The sequence below is a fragment of the Melampsora larici-populina genome (genome assembly GCF_000204055.1).
Source record: "Melampsora larici-populina 98AG31 unplaced genomic scaffold MELLAscaffold_20, whole genome shotgun sequence".
Classification (NCBI taxonomy): domain Eukaryota; kingdom Fungi; phylum Basidiomycota; class Pucciniomycetes; order Pucciniales; family Melampsoraceae; genus Melampsora; species Melampsora laricis-populina.
In genome coordinates this window covers 211009-235746 of record NW_006768784.1, presented here as the reverse complement: position 1 = coordinate 235746, position 24738 = coordinate 211009, and the positions used below count along the sequence as shown (strand labels likewise).

The window sequence follows — 24738 nt, the reverse complement described above, 5'->3', positions numbered from 1 at the left end:
CTAAACTGTATGTATGCAGTTCCTGCATGTCTTTCTCACAAGGTTCTCTCGGTATTCAACAGTTCAGTACTTGTGCTGTTGAATATCATGACTCTCTTACTGAATTCTCTCCACAAGGCTTGAACTTTATTTCTTGACCGTAGCATTCTCATTTCTTAAAGTTTCAACTCTTTCAGTAATTGTACTGTCTCCTTCAGCTCCTTGTCATCAAACTTTCGCAGGTAAATCTTGTACACACCTGATGCCCATCTCCCTATTCTCTTCACTTCTTCCCTCGTCGCCCCTAAGTTCCACCTCAACAAAGCCCCTCCGATTCTAAAAGAATGTCCGTACAATCTTTGCCTGTTTTTCGGTCTGTTCTGATTCCATATATTTCTGTATCTTTCAATCAGATTCGACTTTCTAAATACCAGCCCTTTTTCTCCTTGTGTGTTAATCACAAACACTTGGTCAGTCGGCTTCCTTGGTCTAAAGTCGTACAGCATTCTCAAGGCTCGTACTGGATCTATGCATGAGTTTTGATTTTGTAAGTGTATATATTGAATTTCACCCGGCTTTGCCGTCTTCGCACGGTGCATCGCAATGCTGACATAACAATCGTCGGGTCCCCATTCCACCTCATCCCAGGTCGGTAGCCAAGCCTTTGGATCGTCTGATACCAACTCTCCCAGTCTAGCGCATCCCCAGAATGCTACCAATGCGATTGTCGTTGCCACGAGGTCTACTTCGTTCGTCATATCCCCCACTTTCGCTAGTTGTACGAGATCAGATATCATCACCGGGGGTCTCTTCTTTTCGATGTCCTTGTGCCTCAATTCTACTATTCTTGTCGCCTTCAAAAGTTTCGATACTGCCAGTTCTGAACTCATCGGGTATTTGCACTTATGGAATAAGTGCCATGCCTTTATTCCTGCTAAGTACAATAAGATAGTCGTTGATTTCACCGACTCATCTTCTTTCGCTTTCGATACTCCTTTCATCGATGCCCACACTACAAAGCGTTCTACCAGGTCCTCTGATATTGGTAACAGTCTTTTCCGTTCGATTTTCTTCACCTCCGCAAATCTCATTAACTTTACAATTCCTGAATTATAGTGTTTTAATGTTCCTTCCCGCCAAGCTCCTCTTAGGAAGTGCATCTGAACCTCGTCTACTCCCGAACTATCAACTCCTAACGCGTCTTTCTTAAAGGTTCCATATGGTTTTGTCGCTCTTGATAACCCCCTAAATGATTTCGCGTCTTCTATTCCTAGGTTCTTCGTCGATTTCCGTGGCATGTTGCTCCTTAAAGATTTGGGGTATTGGTGGTCGGAGGATTGAGCGACACTTGGTGTATCAATTCTCTCAAATCACTTGGTATCTCGATTACCACTTCTTCGTTCCAATTTCTTCCGGTTAATACTCCTCTCGACAGTCCGTCAGCAAGGTTATTTTTCGATGTAACTCGTTTCTCTTTGATGTTACAACCCAAAACAGTAAGTAGTCTTTGTATCAGTTTCATCTCTTCGTTCACCCTCTGGTCCTTTGATTTCCTTTTTCTGATCGCTGACTGGGTCGTCGTGTTGTCCGTTTCTACCCTAAACGTTCTTCCTCTTACCGCCGTCACCTTTGCCAAAACTAACAGGCCTAGGCGTATTGTCACCGTTTCCGCCCAGGCTATGTTACGTTTTCCTTTGGTCAGCCCTTTTACCAGCCAGTCTTCGTTCCAGGCAAAGCAGGCCCAACTTCTGCCTATCAGAATCCCGATCCTATTGTTTCGTAAACAGACTTGGTCAGTTCAAGTGTTTCCCGTTTCTCTTCTTTCCTTTCCTCCCCTTCACTCACCCATACGATGACGACGCATCCCCCACCCAGTCTACCACTTCTGGAATCCTACTGGGGACTAATGTACATGCTTCAAATGTTTCTAGACAGATCTTCCATTCGACCAGATCTGCTACCACGTCCTCCGGTGCAAATCTTCTTGCTTCAAGATTCCGCCATGATTTCAACCACCGATAGAATGAGCATAGGTAAGCAGCCATATGGGGGACTATGTGTATTGTGTGGCCTAATCTACCCAGGAACCTTTCGACTTGGTCGTGTTTCCAATCTTTCTCCGGTTTCAAATACTCGATTACTTGGGTAAGTCTTTCTTCAATCTTTTCTTGTGGGAGTCTAACCGAGTGTTTCCTTCCATTCCATATGAAACCTAGGAACTTCTGTTCCTCTGCGAAGTCCCGGTTTTTCTTCTGGCTTGTCTTCACTCCCATGTCGTTGCTCAATTCTACGATGTGCTCCAGTTCCACTCTATCGCCAGGTCTCCGCAATATCAGACTATCATCCACCCATCTAAAAACCATCGGTATGTCTAAGATTTTCACGATTATCTTTTTCCACGTTTCTGCTGCCGCCCCAAACACTCCGCAACTTGCTACCCCACCAAACCCCACTGACAGGTCTATCCATACCCTCCCTTAGAAATCCATCACGCACAGGAACCTTCTCTGGGATGGGTGGAGGCTTAGCTGTCGATATGCCTTCTCCCAGTCGACTAACGCCTTTTCCAAGTCTCCGGGGTTGTCACACAGAAATTTTGCAACTTTCCTGAAGTCGTCCCAGTTGGTCTCATAATTCTTCTTATCTACAAACGCGTTTACTGAGGGTATTCCTGGTTTGTTCTTAGGGTACAAAAGGTCGTATATCAGTCGCACTGAGCCATCTCCGTTTACTGAGCTTCCCATTGGATTGGTTCGGAAGAAGCCGAACCGTGCGTAAACTTCCTCGTGTGTGAAAGGTCCTATGATCCTTCCTGCTCGTACTTCTTTTGCTAACGTGTTCTTTATTTCTTGTTTTACTTCAGCTGCCGATTCGTGATTTGGGGGTGTGTACCATCTTTCTTCTCCGATGGTGTGTTGCCGGATACCCAAGCAGAATCCGTCCCTGAACCCTTCTGTGATGTAGGGTATGTCGTCCTCCAGTCCTACTTCTTTCATCAGGTACGTCCATTCTCTAATGTTCATTCCTGTCTCCACAGCTGCCGGCCAGTCGCTAATTACCTGGGTTTTGAATGTTTGTCTTTTGCTCAAAGGTAAGGGGATTTTCACGTTCTCATCTTCTGATTCCTCCACCTCTTCGTCGCTCTCTGACACTTCTGAACCTCTTTCGAACAGGTCCTGTTCGTCGATCTGTCGAGGGCTTTGTTGTTCTTCCTCGGCCTCCTGAACACTTGCGCCTCTCTCCTTTGCTGGTCTCTCTCCGCTCCTCAAGTCCTTCTTTGTTCGACTCACTTCGGCTCTCTCGGTCAGTTTCAGACTTTCTGAAAGCTCTACTCTCTCGGGTGGCTCTCGTCTACAGATGTTCATTTGTCATCTAATAGTCATGCGTGGCAACAAAAAGGTTTCTATTTCATCTCAGACACTACTACTTCATTCTCAACTTCATACAAGAGACGACCCGCACCATTTAAACATCATTTACCCCAATTCAGACAACGTCCCCCCAATACCCCGGTCATCACAATTCATGCGTATCACCGTAATTACCATAGGATTGGATTTACCAAAAAAAAGAAAAAAAAAATCTTCTTTTGTCAGTTCCCGGTTTTTCTCTCTCCACCGTATGCCTTTTACTTACGTTTGTCCTTTCCCATACCCTTTCCCATTACCTTTCCCTCCTCTGTTCGCAACCAATGCCTGGTTATTCGCGTGTTTCTGGCCCAGTGCTACCCACTCCTTCCCCGTTTGCTTCTTCCGGAAGTAGGGAGGTGGTTGGGTCGTTGCCGATGTCGACGTTTCCTCCTGATTGTTCCAGTGCCCCCGATTACCCCCTCTTTGTCTCCTGTTCTGTCTCCAACCCGTCTTCTTGTCTTGTTGGAACTTAGGATTTTGGTACGTGGTTGTTTCTTTTTCCTGGCCCGTTCTAAAGTCAAATCCGAACTTCTTCTGACCTGCGGCGTAGGGGTTGCACTGGAACTGTAGGTCCCCGGCCGTGTGAGCGTCCCAACGGGCTTCCGTCGCTGTCTCCTCGTCCAGTCCTTCCGGTAAGACTACGTCTTCCAACTTCCTCTTCTTCTTTCCGTTTTCCTCATACACCACCGAAGATCTCACCCTAAACGTCACCGCTCTTATCATCAAATGATATCTTAATGCTACCATCCAACACTTGTTCTTTCTAGCTAACATACTAACTATTGATTTGTGCTCTTCTACATATTTCGCGTAGTCATCATACTTGTATCTTTCTTTCGCGTATCTGATTTCCAATTCACAAGCTGAGATGAATTCACCGTACGTCATTTGTTTTTCCAATTCCTCTCTCGATTGGTGATGACCATCCCATTTCTGCTTTCCATCTTTAGTTTTCGGTGTTGATCTGTACTCGACGATGTAAGCTGCGTTGAATACTGTTAAAGGCACATAATATTTCATCTTTCTGAAATTCTTCTCCCATTGAGGGGGAAGGTCTGGTAAGTCTACTGCCGTCGCCTTACTGAATCTAAATGTGACTGGTTTCTCAATTTTTGACTTCTTTTTCTCTTCTTTTGATGAGTCAGATTCTAAGTCGGAGTCGTCATCCGTGTTGTGTGGGTCTGAGGAAGGTGTGTGTTTCTTCTTCGTGTTTTCCTCTTCGGATGATGAGTCGAAAGATGAGGATGAGGAGGATGAGTCGTTATCTAGGATCGCCGGTTCTTGTGTCGATCTCCTACTCGGTCTTGTCTTCTTCATTTTCTCTTTTTCTTTTTCCTTCTTCCTCTTCTCCTCTCTTTCATTCCTTTCTTTCTCTTCTCTCTTCTCCTCTTTCCTCCTCCTCTTCTTCTCCTTCTCCTCTCCTTCCTTCCTTTTAATTCCTTCCGCAGTCTTTACTGATTGCATCTTGTATTCTTTTCTCAAGGCGTCGATATCACCCTCTCCTTTCCCTTCAAGGGCTTCTACTAATCGGTCCAGCAACGGTCTGTCATCTGACACCGGTCTATTCTCTTGTTTCTTCTTCGAGTTCATCGACTTCTTTTCTCGAACCGACTCTCCGTCTGTTCTAACTGTTTCCCCAAAGAGCCGAACAAAAACGAATAAAACATGACACCCATCATCAGTTTTCATTTTCATCTTCAATCACCAGCTACTACGCTTCACGGAGCTGCCTCTCCTAGCCTGCTTCTACAGAATATGCACTGGAGCGAGGGGTCTTTCGACCCCCTTAGGATCGAGGACTTCCCCTTTTGGTCTGTCTGGGATTGATTCCCTCAGGAGCGCCATGCAGCTCAACTCTGACATCCCTCCCCCCATGATCTTCGCAGGAATTTCACTTACTTTGATCTGCTTCTATCAGGTATCCAAATTCCTCTTCATTTCCTCTTCTATCGCTCCTTTCCTGTGACGAGACTGATGAAGACCTTCTCTTTGCTTTTCCTTTCTTCCTCTTTTTCTTCTTCTCCACTACCTCCACTTCTGATTCCGATTCTTCACTTTCATTCGTGTCGGAATTGTTGAACATTGAATTCGGGTTATCATCTTTTCTCTTGTCTTCTTGCACTTCTTTAGGCGGTCCTTCCTCATCTTGATTCCTTTCACCTCTTTCCTGATGCTCGTCTTCTTCTATCATCTCTCTCTTGATCTCTATAGCCGACTTCCCACTCGTTGTTGTCGGTGCAGGTCCTGATGACGTGCTCTGGGTTACCGGATCTCCCCCAGCACTTGCTCCTACCCTTGACTCCGCTCTCTTCTTCCTCATTTCTGCTTGCTCTCTCTCTTTCTCTTCTTGCATTTTCTTCTTTTCTTCAGCTAACTTTATCGCTTGGATCATATGTTCTGATTTGAAATTATTTTGTTCTGTTGACTTCTTCTTAAGTTGTCGCCACATTCAGCGTGTAACTGTGTCTGATTTGTTGATTCTAAGTGATGTTTTGTGTGAAAAGAACTCTAAGTTTTGTTGTCTGAGTGTTTGTATTAACTTATTTATATTCTTCCTTCTGTTTGTTCTTTGAGAGAAAGTTTTGTTATTTCTAAATCCTGATTTAAGTTTGTTCTTCTCTTCTCTTAGCTAGTCTTTCTTCTGGTCTCCAAAAAATCTGAGAGATCCTGAGTAGAACGGCCTCGAGGGATCTTCAGGGTGCGAGCTATGAGAGAGATGAAGATGGGGAAGTAGAGAGATGTAAAAACTCTGTTTCTCTCTTCCTCCCATCTTCCTCTACCTCTAAGTGACATGTGTATCTACACCTGTGACATAGGAGTCCTCTCAAGCCCGCACCTATCTTGCTTGGCACACCCCTCCTTCAAATGGAATGTAGGGTACCTCCGCGGGCTCTGGGAACACAATCCATGTTCCCTAAACTTAGTTGAAGCACAAACAACAGGTAATCCAAAATAATGTACCATCCCACAGCATCAGGCTCAGAGGAAACAAAGTAGCAACTGGGTGCCAACACAGTGGGGAGAGTTGCAGTATCAGACTTACTCTGAGACTACCTGAGACTATCCCTGAGACATACAGGGATAGTATAAATATTTTCAAGCGGCGCCTGTTTTCCAAGAGGGGTGTTTCTTTCTATTCCCTGACCTTCTCGGCCCTACCCAAGCCTGTACACAGGTCGTTTGTAAACAAAAACGATTGCCTCCAAATGAGCGATGGATCAGGATGGATCCATGTCTATGTATGTACATAGATCATAGATGACCTTGATCAATGAGAGCAAATTGCCAGATCCACTGAGTCAAAAACACGTTGGATATGATATGCCTATGATATTTGAAGGTAGAAGCAAACTACTTCAGTCCGATCAATCAATCAATCACTTTTTACAATCTCATTGATCCCATCGATCATGCTTTTCAAGATCATTGCGAGATCTATCCAGAACATACCTAGGATATGGGATAATCTTCATCTCGAAGATTTTATTAAGTTTTGTGTACTAGGTGGTGATGTGCTCTATCGTGCCGGTCGTGGTCTCAATTTATTGGAGGGCAATTCTTGGAAGCGGCAGTCTTCTATCAACGACAGGATATGAGGTGTTCAAAATCAAAATGGACATCTTTGTGATGAAAAATTTCACAAGAGGCATTTTTTTTGTTGCAGGGAGCTGGTCAAGACCAAGCATTGGGATCAGATTTCTGATAAACTGTACGTATGAACCACACATTCCTACCAGCCGCCACCAATCTGTGCGTTAAGTGTACAACAAGCCACTTTATTTTTGTGAATTTTGGATAGTCTCAGAGATATTCTCAGAGCGAGATAGTCTCAGAGTAAGACCGATACGGTTACGCTCCCACACAGTGGGTTTGTTGGGAAGAACTAAAGCATGAAGGAATAGACATGCTAATTACAAAAAACCTAGGCTAGAGTCTAATCAAGGTAACTTCTTGGTCTTCTTGATGGTTTTACCAATTGGCTCTTCCTCATGCTCAACTGGTCTTTGATTCTTCACAGCATCTATGACAGTCTTTGACTTCTTGAATATGCTTACATCGAGAGCCAACTGTATTAGATATGAATCCATGCAATTGTTTTCGCGTACAGTCGGCTCTTGATGTAAGCATATCGATGGTCAACAGATTCTCCTTGCTTATATTGTGCAATGCATATTGCAAAAGCATAATATGCCTTTTGGGCCCATGTATACCAAAAAAAATCCCGCAAAAACTATGCATATAGCAAGATATGCCTATGTCAAGCTTGCTTACATCAAGAGTTGAATGTACTGAATATTCCTACAATACAATTTTTGTGCATCTTGACATCATCTTGGGATACATGGAAACCTCAAATTGTGTCTTATTTCAATATGTCTCAATCCAAACTGAGCTGTGTTTGCAGTTTGCAGACCATGAAAAGGAGATTTTATGTACCATTGACCCTTGATTGATCTTCCCTTGACCACTGATATTATCATCAGATGAGGGTATCTGAAGGCCTTCTGATTTGAAACATATAGCTTTGAAAGAGGCCAGCCAATTTATATGTCTTCACCAACTTGTATAAACTGATTCTTAGCCTTCCAGTCTATTCATATGCATTGTTTGTTTGTGAAAATACCTAGTTGATTGAGTTGATTGAGAGTCAACATGTGAGACTTCCGATTCAGTGGAATTTAACAGCTAGACCATCAATAGAGAAGACATCACAAAAGGGTTATAGGTATGTAGAAGGAAGATGAGTAAGAGTTGGCCAAGTCAGTGTCATTGTCAGAGTATTGGATATTGTCTAGCAAATTTGATGGTATCTGGATTATTGGCACTACATCCCATCAGTTGGAATGAAGCATTTGTATGAAACTGCTTTCACACATTTGAAGTACTGAACATCTCCATAGAATGCATGTCTTGATTTTCAATGAAACCTGTTTTACACTTTGAGTCCCAAAATAATTGATCCCATAGTTTTGCAAATCTACTTATCAAAAAGCCCCACTGAATGGCTTCATTTTTAGCCAAGCATTCTGACCACTTGTCAAAGGTTTGCTTACATAGTCTGAGTCATACTAAACATTCCACAATCCTTTGGGCCTCATATACACCTTGATATAGCTTCATACCATGAGAGACATCTGCCTCTGAGAATTTGAAGGGCAAGGAACCATTATATCCAAGGTTTGAATAATGAGGAAATTTCCACGATTGTGAAGGTTGACCAAGTGAGATCTATCATCAAAATAAATCCCTAAAAACCCCCTGCAGAGTTGGACCTGGCTGGGTTTTCCGGCACTGCAGTCAGGCAGGCCCCGAACTCGAGCTACATAAGCTCACGGGGCACGCTGGGCCCGAGTCCTGGTTGCAGGGCTTCAAATATGACAAATCAGGTGAAAAGGTTCTTCCGGAATCTCTTATCACCACGAGCCTCCCTGGACGGAGTTTATCAATAACGATGACCATCAAAGCCGGACAATCGGTTAACGCAGCCCTCAAGAAAGTCAAACTTTATTCACCTACTCCATCAACATGTTCAAACTTTCCACTTGGTTATTTAACTTCAGGAGTTCATTGTGGAATTAAATCTATAAAAAAAACTCATCATCTCGATTTAGGTCTTATTATTTCTACTGAACCTGAAACTGTAGCTGCTGGTTGTTTTACAAGAAACGTTTTTAAAGCTGCACCTGTTCAATTAGGTATTCAAACCTTAACTCAATCTCATGGTCAACGAATTCGTGGTGTGGTTATCAATAGCGGTTGTGCGAATGCGGTGACGGGAAAACAAGGAATGAGAGATGCTGAAAAGATGGTAGAAGAACTTGATGCACTTCTTAATCGTCTTGGTTCTTCGGATACGAAAAGTAAAGACAAACAACTCAGAAATAGTCTAGTTATGTCAACAGGAGTCATCGGTCAACTTTTACCAATGAGACGAGTACTAGGTGGGATCGAAAGTAGCTTCAAAACACTCGGAAACTCATTCGAAGCTTGGTTATCTACTGCACAAGCTTTTATGACGACTGATACTTTCCCTAAATTAATTACTCATACTTTTAAGAGTGGAGGAAAGGAGATCAGGTTAGCTGGAATTTCTAAAGGAGCTGGTATGATTCATCCAGCTATGTCCGGTCCACCTCAAGGCACTTTACTCGGTTTGGTTGCCACTGATGCAGCGATTGATGCGAAGTCACTTCAAGTTGCGTTAAATCAAGCGGTTCAACGATCTTTTAACTCTATCTCTGTAGACGGTGATATGTCTACCAATGACACCATCCTAGCTCTCGCCAACGCCGCCGCTGCAAATCCCCTTATCTCTCACCAGCCTACGAATGGCCAAACGACTCCGGTCGAGTTTGAACAATTTGTGGATGAACTAACTGGTTTTACAACTCGTCTTGCTCAACTTGTAGTCAGGGATGGTGAAGGTGCAACAAAGTTTGTTAAGATCACTGTAAGAGGTGCAGATAATGTAGAAGATTCACAAAGAGTAGGATCAACGGTAGCACGTTCAGCCTTGGTGAAATGTGCACTTAATGGAGAAGATGCAAATTGGGGAAGAATACTATGTGCGGTAGGATATACTGAAACTAAAGTGAAAATAGATCCAGAAAAGGTTTCAGTGAGTTTTATACCTGTAGGAGAACCTGAAGGGAATGAATTGAAGTTATTGGTAAAGGGTGAACCTGAAATAGTGGATGAAAATCGAGCAAGGAAGATTCTGGAAGCTGATGATCTACAGATCCTTATTGATGTTGGTGGAGATCCAAAGATGGAGATAAGTTATTATACTTGTGATCTCTCCAAGGACTATATCGGTAAGTAATTTTTCATCGCTAATCAATCCTTATACTATACAACTATGCTTCCTTTCACGTGATCATAAGACTTCTGGTTCCTGATGATTAATGCGTTTGCCTATTTCACAACAATGCGTTCATTCATCCTATCATAGCTATAAATGCGGATTACCGCTCATAAATACCCTCAACTGGATATGCTTGATCATTTGATAGTTATATCTTGTGAGCACATATCGTCACAGCTGGTTCATAAGTGGCTCGATTTGTATGTTTGGCTGCCTGGGCAGCGTCTTAGGTTGATGGGGACCTCGTGCGTTTTGAAAAATCTGGCATGATGATCAAGTCCTCTTGAAATACCAATGGGGTGTGTGTGTGATTCATTGTATGTTTCTTGGTCTGACTTGTAAAACATTATGGTGGCAATTGGAATTTGCCGAGGTTGCTATCAGAGCAACCTGGGGCCCTCGGCAGGCATTCGCCTGTGCATCCAGAATGTTCATACCCTGTATGGGTGGACGGCAACGTGATGTGACGTGAGGCGGACGCAAAGATTGAGTTTGGAGGCACAAGGTGAAAGAAGGTGGATGTGCAAGGTTCGGTCAAGGATTGAGTATCAATATAGTTACGTAAATCTTGGAGCCAAAGATGTCAAAATGGATTGGTCTGATGTACAACGGTGAGGATCGTGTTTCAAGGTGGTGTCCGTTGAGCGATGCGCCATGATAAGATACAAACAAATGTGATAGACAACGAATTGTCCAAAGATCATGATGGGCGAATCAGAAAATAGATAAAAAAGTCTATCCTAAACATGAGATGATGAAGAAATCAAATGTTTTGTCTGGCTGGGAAAGGTAAAAGCGGTGATTTATTATCGGTGAGAGGATTGTCACGGAATAAAACCTCTAAAGGGTCTAAGATTGAACCTCTTTATCACAATAACACAAGAGTTAGATAATGATCATGTTTGCGTAGGAAAAGGAATGTGTTTAAAGTGAATGAACTAACTCTTGACCGCGTTGTGAGTTGGGTGCACCAAGTTCAGCAATTCCAAGTTGAGGAGTAGGGCTTGTAGATGCCGAAGCTAAATTGGAAAACCGTAAAACAGAGTGAAATATGATCAATGTTAATATCTACCTATTGATGGGTATCACGTATTGTAGTCGAAAGGTAATTGGGAGCAAGTGATGCCAGAGACTTACCAATAAGTAAAGCAAAAAGGATACCATAAAAGATTGAATTCATCATTTTGATAAAATATATATTCAAAGTGTAAAAGGTTGATGATATAGGAAGTAGAGAAAATCCAAGTGAAGAATCTGATCTGATGTGATGGGGTGGTTGGGATGAAGTATTGGAATGAAATGTGAGACTCAATTTATAACACTTCGTTTGACTCCAAAAGAATCGGCTATGTGGGTTTTTTTCTTACCTCCACTTCTGTGGGTTCTTATTTGGTGTTAGAATAATTAATTCTTAGGCCGATCTCTCTGCCTTAACCTGCTCGGCTCAGAGTGAAATATCTACGCATTCATATAAATTCTCAAAATAACTGACTATAGACCTTACATTTCGATCTGGTAGCATCAAATGAAAATCAGATCGGTTGTTTTTGCCTGGTTCAAAAAAACATTTAAGAATCTTGAGATTTCAAACGAAGAAGCCATCAAAAGAATGGTTTGATTTGGCATCATCTTTTTGATTCAAAATGCCAACCTCCACCTTCAGTGCTTCGGTAGAGCCTCGTTGACACGTCTTCTGAACCCTCCACCTATCTCCTCCACTCCTCCACTTTATGTAGAAAGAGATTTGAAATTCCTCAAGAGGTTAACTTTTTACATAATTTCAAGCTTTCTTCCATTTCTCAGCATGAACCCATTCCCATCTCTCGAGTCGTTTTTGCGACCGAATATCCACATGCGCTAGTGATCTGCACCCCTGATGCATGAAATTATATCTCCTATCCTTTCTTTTAAACTGCGCATTTGCAGTTTTTGAATCAAGCCTTACCTCCGCTTCCACATGCATCAAGTATCTGTGTACATCTTATCCATCTTCTCAGGATGGTGTTACAACTTCACTCGATGAGAGCCTCATAGAATAGACAGTTTATCTGTTTAAATTCCTTGCACTACATAAGTACCGGGAGGTGTCTCGGTTGGGCGAGCAAAACAATCATAGCAGCAGGCAGGACTCTGGCGTAATCGGAGCGTAGATAGTTTGTGTGTGAGTCATAAAATCATCACCCATCGCTCACAAGTCGAAGTGGAGGTAAGTCGTGGCCGTGAAGATCTCTCCCTGATCCCTCAAATCCAAAAATCTGAGCGGTCCACTCCACTGTCTTCACATAATCAATTAGGGGATACAAAGTTGAAATCCGGCCGAAAATCTGGCCGCGTGGCCAGATTTCCAGATTCCATTTTTTTCTGGCCACGACTTGAAATTTGGCAAAAAGAGAAATCAACAGATCACTGGCCAGTTCTTCACTCACCTCAATTCCATATCCGACTCAACACCTCAATCTCAAGATTTTCGTTCTCATCCAACACCAGGCACCCAGAAATCCTTCCTTACACTCTGAGTCAAATCGATCTTCATTACATTCTCATTCTCATTCAAATCAACCTTATCCTCCTTTATGGAATTCAACTAATCATCGAGATCGAGTGAAGATTACGGATTTTTTGAATAAAGGACAATTAACTTCAATGGTACAACAGATCGGTAACAGATCATTTTTCTTCTCTTGATTAATACTTTAAAAATCATATTCGATCTGATTTAAATCTATTCTACTCTTTTGGTTTTGGTTTTGTTTTCTCTTTAGCTGCTTCATATCAATTAAAAACACTTGAACATGCGATTTTAGATGTTTTAACTCAAGCTGCAGAACAAAGACTCTTTCAAACCTGTGGATGAATGAAACTGGCAGACAATAGCAGTTGATCTTAGTCCAAAGACATCCTCGATCTAGAAGTTTTGTTAAAGAGTCACTTTTCGGAACTCTGAATTTTGTATTAGATCCTTTGTATAATCTTTTCACACACGAATCAAATCAAACAAGGATACAGATAAGTTTAAGAATAGTCAGACCAGATGGAATCTTTGTGAGAATTGAAGTCAAGAGTTGGTCTTTTTCATCAATTGAAAGATTTGAGATTGATCTATCATAAGGTTCATGTTGTGATTGATTAAATTGTAAGTTTGGTTGACCGAGAAAGCTGCCTTCTTTCAATTCTTGTCAGTTACAGCAATTTGATGGATTTGTAAGGCTTGAATCATGCGTAAGAAAAATCTATCCCGGCGAGATTGACTTGAAACATTGCAAGTGAGTCTAGGTTGTTCTGAACATACGCCTTTCTTGCATGTCGTGCTGTTTGAATGGACCTCTTGAGGGCTATTTTGCGATGGTATCGAGTTGTTGCTATGTGAAGTGGGGGCGAGTCGTCGATATTGGATGTGGGACTGGTGGTGTAGTGGAAAGTTGGCATGGAACTTGAAGTCGGGGGATTCAAAGTTGAGAGAATCCGGACTCATGTCCAGATTCCGAATTACCGCAAAAAATGGAATCTGGAAATCTGGCCACGCGGCCGGATTTTCGGCCGGATTTCAACTTTGTATCCCCTAAATCCAAATTGCGGCGGATTTTGCGGCCGTGGCTTCCATTGTGCGCGACCGCGAAACGGTGCCGGATCGAGCGACGGAGTCGAGTGAATTGCCGCAGGAGGATGCGCCGATAAGCTCAATGTATGCGGCGGGTATTTTTTTGAATCGCGCATCAAAGAGGTTTCGAGTTTGGTTTCTTTTGCGTATTTTTTACATACAACTTCGGACAAGTTGTTGATAGAAAAAAACTACGTAAAACCAAAGTATTTTTAATTCGAGACACCTGAAAAGGTGTCCCCCTTCAAAAAATTGACGCATATTCAGCAACGCGCAAGTTGTCGTGTAAGTTGAAACCCCAGCATCTACCAGGCAGATTTACAAAGTGGCTTTTAGCTACAAGGGTTGTGTTGTAAGGAGAGATCTAGCACAATAAATTTATCTTTCCCGCTGTTCAGAACCGGAGGAAATGACCATGGCGGCACTGCGCACAACACCGAGCCTTGTTTCTGATGGAAAAAGCAGAGTCCGCCCGATGTGAATCGTGTAATCAAAGAGAAGACACGAAACAGATTCTGGTTACATAACGGTTCAGTTATGTGATATGTTGAATGGAAACTAAAGTAAATGCCGTTGATTAGTAACCAATCTTTGTAATCATCTTCATCACATGTTCTAGTGATGTTGCTTTAGGTAAACTTGTTGATAAAACTTTGGATTGATTGAATCATCAAATAATTCGTACAAGTCTGGATTTATCAAAACTGTGTTTCTTATTTCATGGTTCCCCGCCGGTTTCACACATCTTTGGTGTTGAGCTGTTTGGTGTATATACTTTTTATATCAATTGGCTGATATGATTAATCAATCATGAATCAAAGCCTAATGATATAAAAAGCTAATCATTCTCATTGATTTGTAAGAACTTTTCTTAGTCTTCTTGATCATTCAAGGCTTTTTGAAAATACAAATATCTTCTTTTGTTTATCTTATTGAACCATCAATCTCGCGTTCAAATGAATCTTCACATCAATTTCATCATTGTTTCAGCAGCTGTACTGCGTTGCGTGATTGCAGTACCTATTGGGCTGTTTCCAGATGGTTCGTAAAATTTCCTTGAATACTTCCATATCCATATGGTTTTTAAATGTAACCTGGACTTCCTCGCGTGACATCAATTATCAGAAGTCTTGAATGTAGAAAGCACCTTGAGATACCTCAACCCAAGTGCATCCCTAGAATTTAGTCCAGCAAAAGATCAAGGAAGAAATTCTCACATGCAATATTTGAAAGGAGTACAAGTCATCAAAAAGGTTTTGATCAAAGACGTTCGCGGGCTCGAGGATCAATTCAAATTGGACATACACGGATTCTCTTACGTTAAGGATAAAGTCATAGGGCTTGAAGATTGTAAGAATGACAATCAGTATGGTGAATTACTAAGACCAGCTGCTGAAGAGCTAGTAAAAAAGATGTAAGTATGTCATAGAGGATCATTAGCTCCATGAATGTTTTCTGATACGATTCATGATACGCAGAACCAATGCCGATGCAGTTGTTGCCTTTGAATCTCGGGTTCGAGATCAAGAGGCTAATTTGAATGATATAGGTCGCAGTAGAGCGCCTGTTCCCAGTGTTCATGCTGATTTCTCACCGGAAGGTGCACAACGTGCCATATTAAATGCTATTGATATCGCCCTTGGATCAGATAATAAAGAAGCAGAGAGATTCAAGACTCTTGCTCAAGATGAATCCAATAAAGTTGTGATCATTAATATCTGGAGACCTCTTCAAGTCATCAAAAAGGATCCATTGGCTCTATGTGATTGGAGATCAGTTGACATAGACAAAGATCCACAGGCATACAACCCACGAGGTCCTGGAAGAGCCGCTTCTATGCAATGGCGTTATAACCCAAACAATCGATGGTATTGGCTTAGTAATCAAGATACAGATGAGGTGGCTATGTTTGTACAATATGATAGTGCTGCAGAAGGTCATATGACCTTACCTCATGCATCATTTAAAGGACCAGGTGATAAATATTTACCAGCAAGAAGAAGTGTCGAGGTAAGAGTGATGGCAGTGTTTTCCAAGGATTCAGATAAGATGCAAATACAAAAGAAGGTTGTATAGAGCTAGTGGATCCGTTCGTATGATCAAGTTATCATGACATCTTGTTTTTGATCTTGTATCGTCATTCTTACCTTCTTACAGAAATATTATTTCTCCATAAAAGTTAAGCCCCCCGCCATGAGGTGTTGTCAATGTCATAACCATTACAAGTACCGTGACTAGCAGATAATAAAGTCTAGACCTTTTGATTTCTGTTTTACGGTCATCGCATCATCTTCTTTTCTCTTATGACATCCTATTCATTTTACTTCCTTCTTCAATTTATTTTCTTGTATCGTGGTTAAACTTATACGAGCTTTAGACACTCATAAGATTGAATGATACTCACTACAGTGTAGTTTCTTTTTTCTCTCATTGATTCTTATAGGTTGTTTCATCTTGATCATCAGGCTTGTGTTCTCAAGTCACTTACTGAGATTTCTTCTCGTGATTTCAAAGATTTGAACTTCTTATACCAGCTTTAATGGAATGATCTTCAATTCTGAAAGAGATCTTCTATACATAGATTTTCATGTCTTACTAGACTGTGTCTGAGAGGATGAGAAACACAGCCAAGAAACAGTGTGACATATGTCTAATGAAAATTTATCCCAAAGTTTACATGGCAAACACTTGTTTTGGACGAGTTTAAATGGGAACCAACCACTTTGTGCTCCTTGAGAACAGTGATCACATTCCCTTTTGCTCCGAAAATTTCAAGTGGAACTGTCGCCTTCCACAACCAAAATGATCCTCAATTGTCAACACAAAGTGTTGGTTGATGGAACACTTTGGTGAGCAGGTCCATTGGAATGGTCAATCAGGCGGGAACTGGAGTTAATCTTTTGGCACGTACTTCTGGATACAAAGAGCAAGAAGTTCAGTGTCCAAATCAAACCGGACCAAAACCCACTTTTTGTGGTCAGGACAAGACGTAAGCTAGATGGGACAAGTGCTCGCAGGCAAATAATTGGATGAAAGAAACCACAACTAAACAATGATAACTTCGCAATTTATTGGCGGGAGTAAAAGGTAAATTCCAAATGATGTAATTGTAGGATGATAATCTCATAGTCAGTAAAACACAAAAGGCGCATACAACGTAATGAAGCGGAATATCTCCATGAAAGCAAACATTTGAAAAGGTAAGTAAAAAGTGATATTCTTATACCTATGATAGTATCTTTCGCGACTACAAGGTTGAGGAGTGTGAAGCTAATGGGAACGTAAGTGACAAGGATGTTAAGATTGAAGATGAATGATCAAAAAAGAAATCTTTGGAATAGACTTGATGAATAACTTTGATCTTGAATTTGTTTCGAGCCTTGATCTTCTCATAGTAAAAGGCTAAATCCGATTTGATGAAAGTAAGAAATCCAAAGTTTAAACTCGATTTGAATCGATCTAACATTTACCAGGTAAAGGTCTGAATCTATAAAAAATCAAATCAAACATCAACTCAACAAAAACTTATAAATCTGAACAAAGAAAAAAAAGTGAAATGAAAAAAAAAACCCGAAAAACAAACTTGAATCTCCAACCACTCATTTCCACAACGCCACCTTTCTCACATTCCAAAATCTCTTTATATCCAGCTTGACAAACTTTATTATTAAGTCTAGTCACATTTGATGATAAAGTTTGAACTGTAAAATCATATTTTAAATTTGAACCTGAACTTAAACATCTTCTTGCACTTGAAGCCACTGGATAAGTTCCAGTTAAGGTACGACAAGTTACTGAAAAACCTTCTAAAACTTTTGATTTATCTGATCCCCATGAAGTTCCAGCTGTGTTACATTCTGATCTGACATAAGTCACTAAGGTGATGATTAAGATGAAGAATGCTTTGATGAAATGCATATTGATATGAAGATAATGATTCGAGGATGTGTTTGGGATGGAAGTTTCGGTAAGAGGTTTTTTGTGTAAAGGTTTGGTTTAAGAGAAGAAGGTTTGATGGATGACAGTTCAGGTTGATGATCTGAGCTGATGAACTTCTTCCGACATGGGGGGAAAGGTTAACCATCATTTTATATATCCACAACTGAGAATCACAGTCAGAGTAACTCACGCTACAGTCGACATTATCTGCGCGATGATACATCACAAATACCCTCTCGCAAAAGATTGTGATATATGTGATATGAATTGATAGTCGAACCATTCAACCCTCACCAACCCTTAGATCAAATTCCTTATCTGATGAAGCGTTTCCCCTTGACCGTTAATAAGATTTCAAAGTAGATCATCTTGATGACCTTGCATATAAATCGACTAACATAAATCAACACTTTACCTAAAAAGGAATTCATCAAATACTCAACTGATGGTAAATAAAGTCGTTTCTAAAAGATTCAATCACATTCATTTGATAGAGACAATTCCTAAAATATATTCTATGTACTATATCATCACCCAGATAATTCATTTCATGACTCATGTTTCGATACATTTCTTCATCTGGCGTGTTAATATTATCTCGCTCATGGATATGTTCACACATCAAACCTACCATATAACATTCATCAACAGACAGTTGATCATAGCTAAAACAACATCTAATTCACTAATCTCAGTACATGTACCAGTGAAAAAAGAAATGACTAAAACTAATTCACTTTCTCCCATTTCTATCATCTTCATAATAACTTCAAGGATGCAGGGGAAAGTTGTCTTATCAGATAATAACGTCTCAAGACTATCTTTATCGAAAGTTTTAGGCTGCATATTCCCAATGTAAAATAGTGAAACGTATTAACTGATGAACATTGAGCTAAAGAATTCCTCAACTATGGCTGAAGATGCATAATTTAACTCAACCAACTCCTAGTCGTCGGTAAACGATCATCCATCGGTGGGTGAACTAGTGTGATCAATATGTATGCGGGGCAGTCGGACCGGATATCACACGGTTTTTCTCTCAGATGAGATGCGTTTGACCAAGTCATGTGAGCATTCCATTAGTTGTTTACCTTGACCATCCATCATATCCAATAGTAACCAATTTCCAGTTCTTCATAACCTTCAAGCTCTGTTCTATAAACCATCTTTCAATCAATAAACTCAACGTCTTTTGTTTTCTTAATTCCCATTCATTGATTTTAAAAAGAAAAACTAAAAAACTTATGTACAAGCAAAATGAAAAAAGCAGGAAACAACAATTTAAGAAAAGAGAAAGATATAATATGAATCAAGAAAACTTTTTAATTTGTTGGTTTTTGGTTTCTGGTTTTGGTTTGAATTGAATACTATGTAAATTGCTGTATCCTAATCACCAAATTCAAAAAGAAACAAATCAAGTATTTCATATGCCGAGAGAGAAAGAAGGATCAAAAAAAGTCTAGCATACTTCCAATCTTTAATATTTCAATCCAAAATAAACTTAAGCTCTAAACCTAACGACCACTTCCTCAACATTTTTCTTTTCTTTCTTAATAGTTTTACCCAACATGACTTCCATGAGAACGATTTCTCTTAAACTCAACTTATGATCCACAACTTTAACTTCCAAAAAGATCATCATCTTACTTCCAAACCTTAAACTTCTAATCTTCATCACTTCTTCTATCGATGACCAATCTATCAAATTATCTTTTCTTTGAAACGATGTATTTAATAAATTCTTTAAATCTTCTTCAAATGTTTGATTAGTCGATCGATCTACTAATTCTTGAAATGATTTTTTTCCTATTTCATATCCACTTGATAAAATCATTCCACATACAATAAACCCTCCAATAGGATCTAAAATCGTTAACCCAAATGAAGATCCAACCTACCAAAACCAATCCCCCAAAAGAAGCTCAGAAGATTTCTTTCATTTGAAATTTAACTCAAGACTTACAATCGCAAGTAAAGCCACCAAACTACCAAAAGCATCACTTCGATGATGAAGCGCATTAGCCAACAAAACATTTGAATCCTCTGCTTTACCTACCCTATAAGTCATCCGATACAACCATTCTTTGACCACCACACTTAACAGAGCAAAATAAGCAGCCCTAAAATCAACCGAATGATCATGATCATGTGATCCATCTTCAGATCCATGTGAATGGGAATGAGTATGAGGTAACGAGATCGAATCGGGTAACCAAGTTAATAGGTTTGAAATCAGACTTGATTGATCGAGTTGTGATCTAAGTGCTGTGATGAAAAGTGAATACGAATGAAATCCTATAACATTTTTCAAAAAAAAATCAACTTGTTCATTAATCTTTCCTTAAATCTCAAACCCATGCTTTTTTTCTTGATGATCTAAGAAAAACTGTAAACGAACCGATTCCTAATCCACCACTAATCAAAAAGAAAGCCACAATTAATGAACCAACCGATTCATATTTACCTAACCGAATCAAATCCAAACAAAACAAAGAAAAAAATCAGTAAAAATTAGATCTTGATGATGATGATGATCTGGCAAGAAAAATTCACATACCATAACCAAAAGGATAACTTTGATCTTTTGGTTTCTTAGACCAATTCCAACAAAACAAAGTAATAAAATCACCAATCAAATCTGAAAGACTATGACCTGCATCAGCCATCAAAGAAGCAGAAGATAAATAATATCCTGCAATTCCTTTGGTTAAAGTTAACATAATCTAAAACCCCAAACCCAAAAAAAAACCAAAAAAAAAAAAACTATCATCAGTTTCGAAAAACCAACGAAACTTGTTTTTTTAAAACAAAGGAAACTTGTTATTTTTTTGTGTAAAAGATGGATTGATTTTTTTTCTTACATTTGAACCTAAACCGATCAAAGTCACTAAACTTCCTTTATCACCTTGACCTCTTAATGCATCCAACAAAGCTGCTTGTTCTTCTCCATCTTCATGTGAATGATGATGCGAATCTGATGAATGTGAATGAGAACAAGGCATTTGATGAATGAATAAGATTGATTTGAGTTTTTGAAGTTCGATTGATGAGTTTTGTGATTGAGTGATTGAGTGAGTTGAGTTGGTTAAAGTGGTAAACTGAAATCCTGATAGCTGTTTAAATCGTTCTGGTGTTGAGTGGTGATGTGGTGGATGGATAAAGTATTGTATTTTGAAATCCAGTTTGTTCAATCAAATTCTTGAAATGTACAAAATTCAATTCAATCCAAAACTCACAATTCATCCCAATCCGTAAAATCCTTAACCTCAAAGCCATAAGATTCCACTATACATAGACCCATATGGTCTCATTTGCTTTATAGAATGCTTAAACTGCGCTATACACATGCGTATCTATGGCAAATGAACCTCATTCAGTTTTTGAAAATGAATAAAAACAATGGGCTTGAAAAGATTTCCCATTTGAAGAGAATTTTCTCATTCAAAGATTTTAACTCAAAGTGCTATCAAGAAGTTCATCAAATCGAAAGAAGTATCACATCTCTCAGTCTCCATAACACTCACCTCTCTCCGTATAACCTTGAAGAAGAACCTTCATACTGGTTCTCATAGGCTTTAAATTTTTTATGCACTATCATCACAGCCTTTTTCTGATGTGTATCAACTCATGAAAATGTAGGATCACATGGTACAGCAGGTATTGATGGCTCAATCATAAACAAAAAAGTTTTGTAAACTTCATAATTTGAACTTTGCAATACAAGTTTAATTATAAATTTTGTAAAGTATGGCTCAAAGTGAGGTGTAATAGATGCCAAAAAGACATTACAGTCACCATTCGCAGAGATGAGTTTAGTTCTACATGACAAAAAACCAAAGAGAATCAAATAGATCAACACAAAGCCACAAAAAAACACAATCAAGAATAAAATTCCCATCAAAAAAACTTACACTAGCAAAGACCCAATCATGATTAGCCGTCTTATATTCACTTAATTCAGCTTCTTTAAACCACATTCCAATCTCATGAGTAGCCGATTCAAAGCTATCAGAAGCATGAATGATATTACGACCAACAGAGATACAGTATTGACCTCTGATTGTACCAGCTTCAGCCTAAAAAGTTAATAGAAAAGGAAACCATCAAGATTAATAGTTTTGGTATCAATTAGGCTTTCTTTGTAAGAGACTGATTCAAAGTTACGAACCTCTAGAGGGTTTGTAGCACCAACGATCCGTCGACCTTGTCTAATCACATCCTGACCTTCCCAAACCCTACAAAATCAATCCAATGAAGAAAGTAAGAAAACCAAAAGAATCACTATGAAAATCGATTCACTTACATAGCTACCACCGGTACACCACACGTAATATATTCCACAAGACTAGGGAAAAACTTTCGAGCACTCAGATCAGCGTAATGATCAGACGCTAATTTTTTAGATGGTACAAGAGATTTGATCGCCACTAGTTTATAACCTCTTTCTTCCATTCTATTAATCACTTTTCCTAATAATTGTCGAGCTGTTCCATCTGGTTTAAGCACTTTTGATACACACAAAAAACAAAATCATCATCGGTTAGTTTAAGAGATTATGTTGGATTTTTCTTTGGGGAGTTGGTAGGAACTTACTGATAAATGATCGTTCTGTAACTGTACCCTTTTCTCCTGCAACTGTCTTGGCTCCTTCAAGTTTAAAAGGTTCTTGAACTGCACAAGAATATCAAACCAACTCAACCCAAGCTTACGGTCTCAAATGATGAAAAGTGATTAGGGTGTTCTTTGGGAAAGAAACTTACAAGGATTCATAACCATTGATCCGGCCAAAAGAGTAGCACCACCAATGATCCAAGTCAAGTTTCGGTTTGATTGAGAAGTAGTACATCTGGTAGTAAACCTAGCCGTCAAATTACTTGATCTTGGTATTTTTGGAATCGGGTTGGATGTAGTTCTGAGTGAACGGGTAAAAAGGTTTCGTGTGGCCATTTTTAAAGAGATTTGATTGAATGAATCTATTGTCAGGTCACTGGTCAATTGGATTGCTGATGAGCTTCGATCGATCGATCGGTCTTTTCCGAATTACATTTTAAGTTTCTAAAAAAATTAAGTCGCTGTTATGTGCTTAAAAATTGAAGGTTTTGAAATTGTACGTTGGGGTACACCACGGGGGCGTCCTGACCGCCAAAAGGTCATCCTCGCCGGCCACCACCAGACGGTCGCTCTGTGCGGAGTGACTGCCCGTCAGCAGGTAGTCAGTTTGGCGACGACCAAGTGTCGAACTGTAAGTCGCCTGACAGCTCATCGTAAAGGCGCCTTTGCTTCGCCAAAAGTGTAGGCGTGCGCAAGCCGCTGGTGGCCTGCAGGCCAATTTGACTATCCGCAGGCCACCAATTTGGTCGCGTTCAGTCAATCTGGGCTGTTTGGGTAGATCAAGCGGGGCACAAGCAGCTCGGAATCAAGAAATGGGCATAGCCCAAAGCCCAGTGCATCAATAGGCGGTGGCATGGTCAATAGTGGCAGATTGGAAGAATAGCTTATTGAATGATAACAGATGATTCAACAGGAATCAGTTGAAACAGGTTGAAAAACATGGAAACTATTTTAAATGGATGATTTCAAGTTTGATTGATTTGTGTAATTTAGATGTCACACCAAGAACAACAATTGGAGATCCAAACAAAAAAAAGAGAAAAAGAACAGAAAAGATAAGCACTGTGATGAATGATTCCATTCTCTACATCAATCAAAGCTAATGATTTGGAAAACAAAAAGGTATAGATTAGTTTAAGTTGAATGGGGAATTTGATTCTGATGATTTGATTGGTCACATAATTATCTGTAGTCGAGTTTAATTCACGACTGATAGTAGTAGGAGCAACTATCAAATCTTCTAATCAAGGACCGATCCACTAAAAAAAACCAAAGACAATTAATTCCAAGAGATCGAAAAGGCTTCATTGAAAGTTGTAATAATAGATTCACTTACTTGAGGTGCGGTTCTCAAAGGATAACAATATTGTCTTAAAGTTTGTTTAGAGATCTCAGCACTAACATCTTTTTCTTCGTGATCAGTATGATCGCTAATTGACTAGATTTCAATAATCTATCAATCGTTTCTGCTACTTGGATTTGACCAGGATGAGGTCTAGCAGTCACATGAATAAATCTAAAAATTTCTCAAATCAGAATTGAATCAGAGTGAATCACTGGATTGAAATGAATTCAAAGGGATAAAACTCAACAAATGAAATGAACCGATTTGACCCAACAATCCTCTCCATCTCGATTCTTGATCTTTATATCTCTTCGGGTGGCAAATCAAACGTCAATCATGGATCGAGCTTGGTAATGTGGCCTTTGCCATTAAAGTTCTCACAATCCTCATTGTATACGAGCCTATAAAAGCTGTCAGTTCAACTTCCAAGACTTATTAGCTGGTTGAAGGACAAAATTGAAGCAGATAAGGAGAGTTCAGACTTACGCAGTGAAACGACGTCGCAAGTGGTCACACTTGCGTTGTCAAGCTAAATACACAAAACTGAGAGTTGTAAGTCACGATGATTCCACAAGAAACCAAAGGACCAGGATTTTAACTGAAGAGCTCACGCGAGAGACAAAAAAGACGCAGGGGTGAGGACGCAACACAAGAAAAGTTCGTACGCAGGGGTTGAGGCCACCATGCAGCCTCTGATTGGACGTTGTGTGCCCTCCAACCTTTGGCACGCGACATCCAATCAGAGGCTGCATGGTATTTCACCTTTTGGCAATCAGTGAAATTGCACAGGCCGATGAGTGTTCCCTCCAGAATTTTTGGAAACCAGACAGTGACTCGTGAGTGAGCCACTGTCAACACGCCAAGGCCACGAGTTGTTGCCCTTTCAGGATCCGTATGTAATGTGGTGGTGTTTGCTTGCATCTGTCCCGTCATCCACATAGACTGATTGAGAGGATGAGCTCAGCAAGCAAATTAAGTCTCGTGCTCACGC

At 40.1% G+C, this 24738-nt stretch overlaps 6 protein-coding genes across 6 annotated transcripts; 2 read left to right on the top strand and 4 right to left on the bottom strand.

The window, feature by feature from the left end:
• Nucleotides 1-3090: 3090 nt before the first annotated feature.
• Nucleotides 3091-5838, bottom strand: MELLADRAFT_106829 (uncharacterized protein; the record flags this gene model as incomplete). The annotated part of the gene is made up of 4 exons (XM_007410336.1): nt 3091-3325; nt 3616-3857; nt 4845-5017; nt 5289-5838. 4 exons carry the CDS (start codon nt 5836-5838, stop codon nt 3091-3093), a joined length of 1200 nt encoding a protein of 399 aa, XP_007410398.1.
• A 3003-nt stretch (nt 5839-8841) lies between these two features.
• Nucleotides 8842-10212, top strand: MELLADRAFT_63474 (uncharacterized protein; the record flags this gene model as incomplete). Its single annotated transcript, XM_007410507.1, has 1 exon — nt 8842-10212. The coding sequence occupies one exon, from the start codon at nt 8842-8844 to the stop codon at nt 10210-10212; it is 1371 nt and encodes a 456-aa protein (XP_007410569.1).
• Nucleotides 10213-14808: 4596 nt separating this feature from the next.
• On the top strand, nt 14809-15928 carry MELLADRAFT_87304 (uncharacterized protein; the record flags this gene model as incomplete). The annotated part of the gene is made up of 3 exons (XM_007410508.1): nt 14809-14893; nt 14981-15266; nt 15331-15928. The coding sequence occupies 3 exons, from the start codon at nt 14809-14811 to the stop codon at nt 15926-15928; spliced, it is 969 nt and encodes a 322-aa protein (XP_007410570.1).
• Nucleotides 15929-17311: 1383 nt separating this feature from the next.
• Nucleotides 17312-17770, bottom strand: MELLADRAFT_106826 (uncharacterized protein; the record flags this gene model as incomplete). The annotated part of the gene is made up of 2 exons (XM_007410335.1): nt 17312-17339; nt 17436-17770. 2 exons carry the CDS (start codon nt 17768-17770, stop codon nt 17312-17314), a joined length of 363 nt encoding a protein of 120 aa, XP_007410397.1.
• Nucleotides 17771-18958: 1188 nt separating this feature from the next.
• MELLADRAFT_77866 (uncharacterized protein) lies at nt 18959-20971 on the bottom strand (the record flags this gene model as incomplete). The annotated part of the gene is made up of 5 exons (XM_007410334.1): nt 18959-19685; nt 19755-20056; nt 20190-20255; nt 20349-20514; nt 20653-20971. 5 exons carry the CDS (start codon nt 20791-20793, stop codon nt 19293-19295), a joined length of 1068 nt encoding a protein of 355 aa, XP_007410396.1.
• A 632-nt stretch (nt 20972-21603) lies between these two features.
• Nucleotides 21604-22738, bottom strand: MELLADRAFT_87302 (uncharacterized protein; the record flags this gene model as incomplete). Its single annotated transcript, XM_007410333.1, has 6 exons — nt 21604-21609; nt 21703-21867; nt 21960-22026; nt 22095-22296; nt 22385-22462; nt 22552-22738. 6 exons carry the CDS (start codon nt 22736-22738, stop codon nt 21604-21606), a joined length of 705 nt encoding a protein of 234 aa, XP_007410395.1.
• Nucleotides 22739-24738: the final 2000 nt, after the last annotated feature.